The 13,453-nt window shown below is 44.1% G+C and overlaps 1 protein-coding gene across 12 annotated transcripts in view; it reads left to right on the top strand.

Moving 5' to 3' along the window:
• Window positions 1–13,453, top strand: part of FAM13C (family with sequence similarity 13 member C) — a 542,774-nt gene that overhangs the window by 66,207 nt on the left and 463,114 nt on the right. For all 12 annotated transcript variants that reach the window (XM_064488166.1, XM_010985766.3, XM_031461297.2 and 9 more), the window contains one exon: window positions 203–266. In XM_064488166.1, coding sequence (XP_064344236.1) covers window positions 203–266 — 64 coding nt within the window. The remainder of the gene's footprint in view (window positions 1–202; window positions 267–13,453) is intronic.

Below are 13,453 nucleotides of genomic sequence, written 5' to 3' on the forward strand. Positions count from 1 at the left end.
TGGTGGGAGAGAAGATGGGCAGAGTTCAACCCTGTAATATGTGGCAGGCTATTACATGGGGTCTGGTTTTTATTCTTCAGGCAGTAGGACACCACTGAGAGTTTTTAACAGGGATATGGCCAAATCTGTAGCTACCAGATTTAAGTAAGCAGTGTTTAAAGGTTTCTTTTAAATGGAAATAATTTTTCTTTGTATTTTATAGAATAGACCAGAGGGCTGCCATTTGGCCAAAGGATGCTTTTGAAACACGGCAGGACTTCAGTGAGGTAGGTGCAGTCGTTGCTGGTTGTATGGACATGAATCAGCCAATCGTGAAATGTATTATTCTTTTTCCTAGGACTCGAATATTTTCTGATTAAAACTTTTAAGTATTTTTGCTCTTAAGTGAACTTGTTTTCTTTGCAATTCTTTGGGTAATGTTTTTCCTTGCTTTGGAGCAAATATATTTAAAATATTATTTGCAAGGCTGCTCACTATGTCTTGGAGCTAAACCGAGTCCAGCATTCATTTCATTGTACTTCTTTCAACTTTGCTTTAGGATTATATAACCGTGGCTGTGACAGTTACATTTGTAAAAATTTCCTCTTAATTTTATTTTCTCCCTCCACCCCCTGCTTTTTTAATGGTTTTTGCAGTCTCAAATATGATCATCTTACTATTTTTCCATGGAACATGCTATAGTTTGGTGTTTGCAATATGGTCTTCTAGTATGCTTTGAGACACTGAAGCCATATTTTCCAATCCGAATGGTTTTCCTTTGAACTGGACATCACAATGTTAGTAAGCTTGTTCTGGGTTTCCTTTAAAATATATAATTTAATCCTCCTATTGGAAATCAATATAATATAATTAGGATCCCTGTCGTTATGAATGCTTTAGCCTAAGACATTGGTTTGGAATAATCTGCCTCATTTCTCTTGCCTTCATTGTATAGTGAAGGAGCAGTGGGTGGTATATCTGATTAGGATCATAGCAGAAAGAATGAAAAGACTTAATGCTCAGATGTCGAGGAGAGAAGTGATGGGCTTCAGGCAAATTGTTCATCATTTGAAGATCCATCTCTCCTTCTCCAAAAAAAAAAAAAATGGTAATGAACTGAACTTAGGTGATTTTCTTTTTCCGTTTTTACTGTAGAGGTTGGCAGAAGTGAATAGTCAAAGTAAACCAAGTGCCTGATTAAACCAATTTAAATAAAAAAACTAAGATTGCAGAAAAGTCCTAAAGATAACAACACAAAACTTGTTATTTCCTGGTGCATAGAGACAAGCTTCAAATTCCACAATCTCTGTTATGGTAATAGGAGTGAAAAAGAGTTTGAGAAAAGAGGCAAGAACCTGTATCAATGAACACTGCTGTTTGTCCCACTGTGAACATCAAAATGCTAGTTGTAAAGAAGCACTGATTTGTTTTGACCTAAGTGACTAGAAAAATGAGGTGATTTTAAGAGCAACTTGTGATAGGTTTCAGGTAATTGGGAGAAACTGATTTGTGTGTTGGAACCCCGTGAGAATGCTAAGATTACTTGAGCATTCTCAAATCTCAATTGCAAAAAGCTATTTGAAAATCTGCTTTTCTGTATGCCTTCACTATACTGTATTTGCAAATTATATGAAACATGCCAGCTCACTACCCTGTGATTACATAGATGCAAGAGTGCTGAGTGGAGACATATAGCCAAAAGAGCAGTCCGCACCATATTGTAAATGTGTGCTCTTCAATGAGTAGGTGGTGCTGCTGATCCAGACTGGTTGATAACAGTGAGTGTGTGCTCGAAGTGGAATTGTTCCAGTTGGGGTAAATCGTGTGTGCAAATCATATTGCGGCTAAGATTTGAGGGTTAGAGGAAACCTTAGAAAAGCTTGAACAAGGCCAGTTCATGGTCCAAGGCCAAACAGGGAGTGTCATTATGTTCAGAAACATTGATGGAGATATCCTGTAGAGTGGGAATATATTTAACTGGGACTTTCCTAACATTTCCCAAATTTAGAGAACACTAAGATCTTTTATGGAAGAACCTCATAGTAACGTTCTTTTCTTTGGCAGCAGAGTCCTATGGAACACAGGTGGGGAATACTGCTTTATTGCTTTTAATGCAAGTAGAAAATACATATAGAAAAGTGTACATATCGTAAGTGTACAGCTGGATGAATTCTCTTCAAAGTGTGTAATGATCAACTACGTCAAGAAACAGGCATTATTAACATCTCAGACACCCCTTTTTAATTCCTTTCAGTCACTACTCCCTTATAAGTATAACTGTTCTTCAGACTTCCATAGATTTGTTTTGTCTATTTCTGAGTTTTTTATAAATGGATGTGTATACTCTTTTGAGTCTGGTTATTTACTCAGTATTATGTTTGTGCGATTCATACGTGTATGGCATGTAGTTTTAGTTTTCTGGTTTCCTTGCTATAACCCACTGTATGGTGGTTTCTAGTTTTTGACTTTTATGATCAGTCATTATTTGTCAACAATGTTGCTCACCCTTTGCACAGCTGATTTTTACAGGAGTATTATTCCTTGTATCTCTAAATGGAAATGTAAAGTGGACTTTCTTGTTGTGTTAACCATCTTCATTGCTCCTTGTTCCTTTATTTACATTCCACCCTTCCAACACAGCCTTCTAAGAAGTCTTCTAAAAAAAAAAAAAGTCCTCTAGTTGCATATCTGCTTTCTTCCTTCCACTCCAACTTGCAGGTCTAAGGTCCAAAAGAGAGTTTCTTGAGCCTCATGAGAAGCATGGTCTACAAATATTTTCCAGACGTTTCCATGGACCTTAATATTGTAATTGTTGATTATAACAATTTTAAGGTCTTACATATATGCGTTCTGTTTTCCTCAAATCTGGTTTTTCACCTCTACTTTTTGATCTTCTTAATTCTGCTTGCCGTGTCACATATAGATGGGGCTTAGCTATATTTATTCCAGAGCTGGTACTTGACCTGAGAGCTCCTCTGTGCAGTAAGGTGATATACAATGTGTCATATCTACCTGTGAGTGTCTGTCTCTCTGTGTGCTCTCCATGCTTTGCCAGTAAACTGAAAAGCTCACTTCTTGTTTCTGTGCTTGGCATGAGTATAGATTTGATTCCTGCCAGCTTCTCTTTTCTTCTGCCAGTCTCAAGCTCCCAGTTTTTGACCTTGGGTCAGTCTCTTGGTGGGATTTGTATCTCCATTCCATGAGTTTTGGTGTCTTGTCTATAATACTGTAGGAACTGGTTTCTGAAAAACTGAATAAGTCTCCCTCCTACTGTTGTCCTGAGTTGTCGGACTCTGTCTCTGTAAGACATCAGGAGACTTCATTTGTTGGGGTCCCCTGGATCTTGATTGGAAAATATTCTGAACTTAAGGTCTGTCAGTGTCTCATTCACCTTAATCCTTGGTTTTAGTTATTTTCTCATGTCCATATAATCAATAATCAGTGAATAGGTTGAAAAGTTGCTTGAAGGGTTAAGTGAGAAAAATTACTGTTTTCCTTCTCCACATCCTGGGAGATCCCATTCCTGCCTTTAGTTTCATTTAAGGAAAATAACAGATGTAAAAAGAAAACTAATGGATCTCCGCTTCACTGAGAGAACATGCCATATTGGATACTCACACTACTTTTTCCGCCTCCTAGACATGTCATAAAGCATCACATCAACGTCTTTTAGTTTTTTATTTGTAGAATCAAGATAGGGTGTTCTGAAATGGGTTAACTCTGAGAGTGCTTTCGTTTTAACACTCACTGATCTCACCTTCATTGAGGTGTCAGTTGACCCTACAGGGCATCCTAGAAATGTGCTCTATCCCTATGGCTACTTTGAAGTGCAGTTTTGATTTTACCAAAAAGATCTAGGACATTTTCGTATTTATGTGTGGTGTCACTCTCACTGGTAAAAAACTAGAAGAAAAAAAGATGCTCAGAGAGAGATTGGATTTGGTCTTGTGCTCTGCTATATTCTGACAGAGGTCCTACCATGAAGGAATAAAACTCTTGGGAATACTATTGGAATTTTAAGGTCTATGTTGTAAGAAACAAATGTAATAAATTTTAGCCTGTGACATGCTCAGTAATGACCTAGTATCAGTAACAAGAAGTTAAACCTTAGATTTGTAATCACAGTTCTTATTCAAAGGGAACATCTGTTTTATTTAGCTGGCTATGAAAGAGGTCATTTGTCTATCTGAAATCAATATAAAAATTTATTCCTTCGTATACTGTAGGTATCTCTTATTTGTTGAATTATACTATTCAAAATAGCTCAGTAGTACCTTCAATATTAAGATCTCTTCCTCTTTAAAGTCTATGAAGAATTCCTTAACACTTGTGTTTTATTGTGTGCACATTGGCAGTGTCCCTCTTTGAGCTGATATGCACATGCATGTCTGTGTGTGTGTGTGTCTCCATGTGAAGGGTTTGACTGTCTTGTTATTACCATCCATAGGTTAGTGTATAGACGTTTTGGCTCAAGTCGCATCAGACCCAAGATGGTACTTGCTATTATGTTTAAGATGTGTTTCTCCCTGAAAATTGTTTTAATTTTGAGAAAGTGGTCTAGCAAGAGGCTTCTTCAGGCATTTAATATTCCCGAGTTGGCTGAATGGTAATTTTTCTGTAGGAATAGGCAGCTGTATTTTTCTATTGAAATGCAAACCCAGTCTGCAGGGTTGGGACTTAGATCAGGACTGACTGGGGATTTTTTTCCCCCAGTATTTGGTTTTTTTTCTTGTCACTGAAAGTCAGGTTAACCTGGCTTTAATAAATAACAGGATTTCATTGATCCACACACTTGAAACTTTAGGACCAGGGTAGGCTTCACGTGCGGTTAGATTCAGGGATTATAAGACTTGTCCTTAGATGCCGTCTCTTTCCATTTCTTGAGTCTTGCTTTCCTTTATTGACTGTATCTTTAGGCCGACCTCTCTCCAGGGACACATTATTCTTCCAGTTAGTAATTCCAGTGTATATCAGTTTTCTACTGCTGTGCAACAAATTACCAAAAGCTTATCAGCTTCAAACACGCATTTATTAGCTCACAGTTACGTAAGTCGTGAATGAGGTAGGCTTAACTGGATTCTCTGTTCCAGGTCTCACAAAACAAATCAAGGCATTGACTGTGATAAAGTCTTCTCTGAAAGTTCTAGAGAAGATGGAGAAGAGTCCACGTCCAAGCTCTTTCAGGTTGTCGCCTGAATTTACTTCGTTGTGGTTGTAAGACTATAGACACTGTTTCCTTGCTGGTCAACTGCTGGGGGCAGCTCTCAGCTTCTAGAGGCTGCTCACATTACTTCTTACATGGACCCCTTCATCTTTGAGCCAGTGGAACCAAAGCTTCCTGGGCTCCAAATCTCTCTGACGTCTGTTGCCAGCTGGAAGAATCACTCTGCTTTTAAAAGGCTCATTTGATTGGGTCAGGCCCACCCAAATAATCTCTGTATCTGTGGTCAACTGAGTTAGGACTTTAATTATACCTGCAAAATCCCTTCATAGCAGCATTGAGGTTAGTGTATGATTGAATACCAGGGTATAGAAATCTTGGGGGTTATCTTTAAGATTCTGCCTGTCACACAGTGGAAGAAGAGTCCTTTCTAGCTCCATAGAGTCCCATACTTGAGTCTCGTTTATCTGGCTTGGGGCCTGTAGCCCATTCTTGAACCAGTCACTAAGACTGTGGGGTTTGGAATAAGCTGATTGACTAGACATAGACATATTTCCCATCTTGGATTAGAAGATGGATAAATGGATGCTGGGCTGCAAAATATTGGTCTCTGGAAGCATAATATCCAAGGTAATTTTCCTGTGTGCTGGACCACTGCAGGATGCTATTTGGCATCTTTCTGGTATGGTTTCCTTCTGCTATGACCTTGCTTCCCTACCAACATTTCTTCCTCAGCAGGAACGGTGTGCTATATAATTCATTTGATTTTAGCCCACTTGTCTTGTCAGTGTCAACAATTACATATTGCAGCTAATGTGGTCATGATGTGAACCCTGGTTCTCTTTCCCAGTTGAATGAACTGCACAGCAAAGAAACTCTGAGCTGTTTCCAGGCCTCGTTTATTTTGCCCCAGTATTCAGAGGCAGCCATCCAGCCTAGCTTCTGTTTCCAGGGCAACCAGGTTTGTAGTCAGCACCCTCAGGGGAATCCTTAAAGTGGTGTTGGCAGAAAAGGTGGCAGCAGCTGCTCATCTTCTTCCTTGTCTGGGAATTGACTTGGAGAAACTTCAAGGGTGTTGGCTGAGCAGAGAAGTTGTGCAAGGCTCACCATAGCTGACCCACCTGTGTTTGCCTTTTGCCTACCAGCCTTGCCATCTCCCACTCCACACAGCTTTGCCTGCTTGCCCCTGCTCCTTGCTCTGGTGTAGCACCACCATCCTCTTCCTTTGTGCTCACTCGTACGTTCACTCCTCTTCACGCTACTAATTCCCTGCTGTCTCACAGGAGGCTGGAAAGGGACTGTGTCTAGTTCAGTGGCTCCCAGGGGTCAGCCTGTGTGGTAGCTTTCACTGCTTTGTAGCTAAAGGAGAAATTTAAGAATAGTGTAGTTGGTTTTTCATAAAGCTGAGTCAGCAAACAACTCTTTAATTTAGAGATTGTTCTTAAAAACTTCATTTTGTGATTAAATGATGGGGAGGTTTGTTTGTCTCTCTCTCTCTCTGTCTCTCTATTTTCCCACGTGCTCTCACTTGGCAGAATATAAAGCTGACAGCTTTCATGAAATACTTGCTTCCCCCAACCCATCCTAAATGTTAACAAAATATTTTTGCTGGTCCTAATACCAGAATTTTGCCTGAAAGCTCTGACCTTTGGGATATTTTTTCTGAGGAGTAATTCTTTCTTTCAACAGTATTTCTTGAGAAGCAGATATACACCGAACTCTGGGTGGGAACTGGAGTGGGATATTGGGGCTGCAGCAGAAGGATGAATCCCCACTTTTTAGGGATTTGTAGTGACACACATCAGCTCAGTATCCTAGAGTCTGGCCTTGCTGGCATTGGTATCTTTTGCCTTTTTAGGACCTGCCCGCAGACACAGAAGGAGCAAATGGTAAAATTGGGATTAAAAGCCCCAGTGGTCCCTGTACTATGTATACATCTTACTGAGTTTAGTTTTTAAGCAGAATATTTTTCCAGGCTAAAAGAAATTGGAACTTTAAGTAGCCACAAAGAAGTAACCATATGGGCTACAACATGGACTAGACTTGTGGACTTCAGCCCAAGGAATATAATTGATGTTCTGGAAAAAATGACCTGTTAGGGAGTTTATTGATCTTAATTCCTGTGCTTTTGGGTAATGTAGGTACTAGAAGCTATAAAGAGAAACTATTGGAATCCATTCCATGAGTTGAAAATGACATACTGTTTTTAGAAAATCAATGTCTTATCATCTAGAAAAGCTCAGAGTCCTGAATTAAAATATGAGTTTATAAAACTGCATTATTCTCTCAAACATCTTGTTTTTATTGTTTGTTTAATAAAGTGGACATAGTGAGGATATCACAAAGAGGCAAACTAATTGCAGAACTCCCCCTTCCCAAGTTGAAATCAAATCATCTGGCTGGAAGGAAATTTGCTTTGGGTTGTCGTGTGTGGTGGCAAGATTGTCCCTGTTTAACAAAGAAGTGCTGCTGTCCTCAGAGCAGGACCTGGATCCTCTTGTCAGCAGAGGACTGCTTGAAGTGAATAGCTTGTTCTCTTACACTGAGTCTCTCCACTGGGTGGTGCAGGACAGTGAGGGCTGCGCATTCTGAGCGGAGGAAGCTGGGATGGGCTGAGCCGAGATTTGTCATCCTTCAGTTAGACTTGGCTGCAAAGCATGCTGGGACATAAGCCACAAAGGCCCCACATGGATTAGCCAAAAGCCCAGTGTCCTCGGGATGGGGTGAATGTGGCATTTTCCTATAGCCATCAGCATTGGAAGAGGTCCCAGTTCTTTTGGGAAGAGCATCTGGAGTGCAGCAGCATCAGTTCAGGAGGTAACACTGCCTTGCTCTGAGCACCTCATGCTTTATACTTCCTGAGGTGGGGGTCCAGCTCCAGGGAGGGGTGCCAGGACTAGAGGCTGATGAGGGTGTCAGAATGCTGGGGGTTGGGGAAAAGCTATGGTTCCTGTGATCCATGGAGCTAAAACAAGCAACCAAGGCAGCATTTAGAGTGAGTCAAGGCCCTAGGGAATAGGGCAGTATTTCTCAAAGTGGACCTTGGATCTCCTGCATCTGAGGGACCTTGTCCCAGACCATAGAATCCGAGTCTCTCGCTGCCTGGGGGTGCACGTCTTCAACAAACTCCCCAGTGATTTGTAAGCATTTAAAAATTTCTGAACCAGGGCAGCAGGGAGACTTGAAATTAGATACTCAGAAGGGCCTCCCAAGTACCACCTAATGGGTCTAGGAAAACAAAACTAATACACAATGGCAGTGTCCTTAATGGTTGGCTCCTGTTCTGCTCATTGTGTGAGGTTCAGCAGTGAACAATGGCGGCGTGGTTCCAGCCCTTCAGGGGTTGGAAAGAGCCAATAAACAAGGAGAGAAATAAATAAAATTACACATTATGGTGAGGATTGGGAAGGAAATACACAAGATGCTAAAAGAGAAATTGGGGGGCACTGTTCAGATAAGGTAATCAGAACTGGCTCAAGATTTGATGGAAATTTGACTGTGAATCAGCTATAGCTGAATTTGGCCTGGGGAGGTAGGGGCAGGGAGCAGATGAAAAGGAAGGGTCCTGTGTGTGTGTGTGTGTGTGTGTGTGTGGTGGGGTAGTGTACACATGAAACATGAAAGCTCAGGGAAAAAGAGTGGTAAGTAGAAATGGGGATGTTTGGGGACTCCATTGTATCTTCAATTTTGAGCAGATTTCCAATTTGATTTTGCTTCATATCACCATTGAAGATCTGTGTACAGTTCTTGGATAGATAAAGGGATGGGAGAGGGCCTCAAAACCTCCTCATAGACATGAAAAGTGAGCTGTCCCTGCTCTGCAACTGGTGAATTGCAGACACAGGCATCCTAAAATAATACTTAACCATCCAGCCTGTGTGGGTGTTCTCCATTCCAACTCAGCTAAGGTGGGACCTGGTAATTGTAGACCACAGAAAATGAGTAGAGTATTTTCTAAAACAAGTAGCCTATTTTCCATTATGTAAAGGGGAAAAATTAGCTTTTAGAAAACCACACCTAGGTTTCACGGATGTCCCTCTGGCTTCTTACGTGACCAGATGGGGGCATTGGGGGGAGCAGAGGTAGTCATTGTTCTTCAGAGGATTCGTCAGCCTTTGTTCACTTTTCCTGCAGTTCCCAGAGACCCAGTCAGGGAGACTTTGGATGTAAACCTGGAGCAGCACTGGCCGGCTGGCCCCGGGGGGAAAGGCTGGGGGCACCTTCACAGGGAGCGGAAGCCCCCAAGTGAGAGAAAGGCTGGACTAAAGTAGCACCAGGACCACAGGGGTTTCCTGGCCTTCATTTTTCTGGAAGGGGAAAGCTTATTCCTGCATAAAAGGTCAGTAAGTCAGGCAGGATTAGAGAGTGAAACAGCTGCTTGCTCACTCTCTCCCTGGGCTTGTGGTTTTCCCCTCCATCGCCCGGTGACAGTAATAACTGTCATCATTGTTTGATTTGTTTGCTTGTTTATTAGCTGTCTCCCCACCAGACTGGAGCCCCAAGAGGAAGGGGCTGACATCAGTCTCCCGCTGCTGTCGAGCGCGGCTCTTTGTGCATTGATGCCAGAGCCCGGCAGCTGCACGTGTGGTGTTACAGCTGCATGGGGCGTGACCCTTGCCAGTGCAGTGCCTGCGGTCCATCAGCCTTCCCAGGGGTGGCTCTGTGGGGCTCCAATCTGATGGGCTGGACTGGATGTCTCCTGTCAACGACGGGAAGGACACGTATGTGACAGTGGTGTAGATTGCTCATAGGTAAAGCCTCCTGGGTTCCCTGGTCATCGGGGCCTGTCCCACACAGGGTGTCCAAGTCCCCACCCTGTGTTTCTGTGCTGAGGAACAGCAGGCGGTCCTCAGGGGATGGGTCAGTTCGGGGTGGGGAAGGGACACAGCTGACGACAGCTGGTCTGCGGGGTTTCTCCCAGTTTTCCCTCTTGGCCTCATTTATAGCAGTTAAGGTTTTCCCTTCTACTTGGAGGTCCTCTTGTCCCTTGAGACCTTCATCTTTCTCCTGTTCTATTTGTGATTCTGTTCTTCCCCATTCCTTTAAGCTTCCTCCTGCCCGGTATGTCAGAGAGGCATAAACCAACCAGGCAAATGGATCTCCTTTGACGCTCGGAGTCTTGGTTGTGTCTCAGTGTGAGTACAAGTGAGAGAGAAGGAGAGGGGAGGTGGGAGAGAACAACCCCGTTATGACATCGGCCATAACGCAGTCTCAGCGTTATACCCCACTCTCGGGGATGTGGAGAGGCCTCTGAACGTGATCCGACGAGCTCCTATGCAGTGAAACTCTTCGCCGTTTGTGTTGTGTGAACACTTGGTTCAGTTCCACAAGCACTGTCCAGGCAGCCCCTCTGTCAGACTCTGCACCAGCCTCAGTACACGTGCACATTTGCTTTTCTCTCCTTGGAAGTTGGAACGGAACTTACCAGTCATCTAGTCTCAGGTCCTTCCCGGGCAGATGCAGAGAGTGAGGCCCTGGGAGGTAGAGTGATGAGTCAAGGTCACAGAGCAGATGTGGGGTTCAGCCTCCTGCAAGACCAGCGCTCTGCCCAGCAGCCTCTGGGCTTCAGAGATACTCTTGATAAGCACAGTGTCCAGTCCTTGAGTGCTGACCATGGGCTGGTGCTGAGTGAAGCGCTCTCCAGGCCTTCCCTCATCTGCTGCTTAGAGCAGGTGCCACTGTCACTGTCATTATTGCCTCTGTTCATGGATGAGGAAATTAAGGCTCAGAATAGCCAGGACTCTTGCCCCAAGTCACATGCCTGGTATGTAGCAGAGCTGACGTGCCCTCCAGTTCTGTGTGGGGCCGTGTCCTTGTCTGCTTTGTGGAATATACAGGAGCACAGAGTTTACAAGAAGCAGCTGGTCCACATCCTCCCTCTCAATATAGGGAAAGAGTGGTTTTCTTTTACTTCTTTTTTAATTGTTGTAAAATATGCATCAGATGTGCCACTTTAACCATTTAAAATACGTAGTTCGGTGGTATTAAGCAGATTCACATTGTTGTGCAGCCATCACCACCATCCATCTCCAGAACTTTATCTTCCTAGTCTGAAGCACTGTGCTCATTAAGCCCTTTTAGTTCACTCAGCATATTATCCTCAGGCTTTATTCGTGTTGCAGCATGCATCAAAGTATTCTTCCTTTTTAAGGCTAAATGTAGGGTTCCATTGTATGTATATATTGCAGTTTGTTTATCAGGTAGATAGACACTTGGGTTGCTTCCACCTTGTATTAATCTGCTAATACTTCATTAGGGCCTCCATTAAAAAAAAAATAGATAATTCAGACTGGGAGGCCCAAGCAACAAGCACATATTTTTTCACAGTGCTAGGGGTGAGAAGTCTCAGATAAAGGTGCCAGCAAAATTGGTTTCTCCAGAAGCCTTTTCCTTGGCTTGCAGACGCTGCCTTCTCCCCGTGCCCTCGCACGGCCTTTCCTCTGTGTGTGTGCATCCCTGGTCTCTCTCTCTCTCTTCTTATTGGTCACATTGGATTAGGGCCTGGCCCTTATGACCGTATTTTACCTTAGTTTCCTCTTAAAGGCCCTGTCTCCAAATACAGTTACAGTGGGGGTCAGGGATTCAACGCATGGATTTGCGGGAGACAAGTCAGTCCGTAATACATTTCTTGGCTATTCTGAATAATGTTGCTCTGAATTTGGGTGTTCAAATATCTGTCTGAGTCACTGCTTTCATTTCTTTTGTGGGGTATGCACAGCAGTGTGCGCCCTGGGTCACCCGGCAGCTCTGTGTTTAGGACTACCATATTTGAGGAACTGCCTATTATTAGAACCACCTATTTGAGGAAGCACCATACTGTTTTCTGTAGCAGCTGTACCATCTAACATTCTCGGGGTCTTAGTTCTTAATTTTCAGTAGAGTTGTACTCTTTTTGAGAGGTCACTCTGATTTCCAAGGTCCTTTAGTACGAAGTTTGCCTGGAATCATTCCTTTCGCCTCCAGTAACCTCCTTGGTTACTAAATCTTTCCCAAGACATGGTGCCCTTACTCCTTCTGTACCTCCTGTCAGTAACCTTGGGCTCTCGCTTCTACACTTAGCTGCTGGGAGAACGTCCCAGAAAAGAAGCAGCAGCTGTTTAAAAAAAAAAAAAAAAGGCCTGGTGGCAGGCAGGGGCTTCGTCCGAGCTATGGGCTCTTCGGCTGCAGCCCCTGAGCACAGGGAGGCTTGTGCCCTGTCTTGCTCCATCTTTGTGCACAGGGGAGGAGAGGTCCTGAGTCTGCTAGGCACCTGCCACTTACAGACTGGCCAAGAGAGAACAGATTCAAGACATTCCTCAATGAGTGGCTTTTCAAACACTGCTGTTCATATTTACTCACACTCACAGAACAGATGAGGGGGTGTGTGTGTGGAGGGGGCCAGATGTAGGGGGACTAGGGGTGGGTGTGTGTGGGTATAGGACATGAGTGTGGGAGGTGGGGATGAGGGTGTGTGGGGTGTATATAAAGTAGGCTGTTTTTGTGTGTGTGTGGAGCAGGGGATAAAAGGGGTGAGTGGGAGTAGGAAGGAGAGTGTATATGGGGTGTTAAAAGTATATGTGGAGTAGAGTGTGTATGAAGGTGGGGGGCTGGGCACGAGGGTGTGGAATACAGGGGTGAAGGTGTGCACAAGGCAGGGAGTCAGAGTGTGTGCAGAATCCGGTGTGAGGGGTGTATGGGATGGACTGTGTATGGAGTACAGTGTGGCAGCTGGCTATGCAGGATATGGGTGTGTGGGGAATGGGTTATGTGCAGGGCTAGCTGTAAGTAGGTGCGTGCGTGCGTGTGTGTGTGTGTGAGCGTGTGTTGGGGGGTCATGGTAGGGAAAAGGACCGATGGCTTCTCTCCAGTAGCCACCCCTGCCGGGACCCCAGCGGGCGGCGGGGCTGCTGAGGGCTGCAGAGCTTCCCTTCTGCCAGGGACGCGGAGCGGCTCACTCTCACCTGGTCGGGGGAGTGCATTTGCTGGGCGTCTGCGTCGCGGCAGGGTCCCTGCGTCAGTCTGTATGACTTTGTTCTTATTAAGCACCACGGGAGAAATTTAAAATGAGAGAAAAAAAGGGCGGGTGGAGGGGAGGTTGTGCTGGGAGTTTGGAAAGATAAATTGTTTCTCCCCTCAGTGGCTGGGTCATACTGAGGGGCCAAGGTCATGTCCCTCAATCCCTCCACTCTGCTCTTGATGAAAGGCAGCTGTAGCCATCCTGTGTGAGAAAAGTAAAGTAACTTCAGAAGACACGTACACTCATGCACGCACACACCCTCCTGCAGCCCACATGCAGATGTAGATAAGGAAGCCCCGAAGCACCTCCCAGATGCC

Source organism: Camelus dromedarius, chromosome 8, assembly GCF_036321535.1.
Source record: "Camelus dromedarius isolate mCamDro1 chromosome 8, mCamDro1.pat, whole genome shotgun sequence".
Taxonomy (NCBI): Eukaryota; Metazoa; Chordata; class Mammalia; order Artiodactyla; family Camelidae; genus Camelus; species Camelus dromedarius.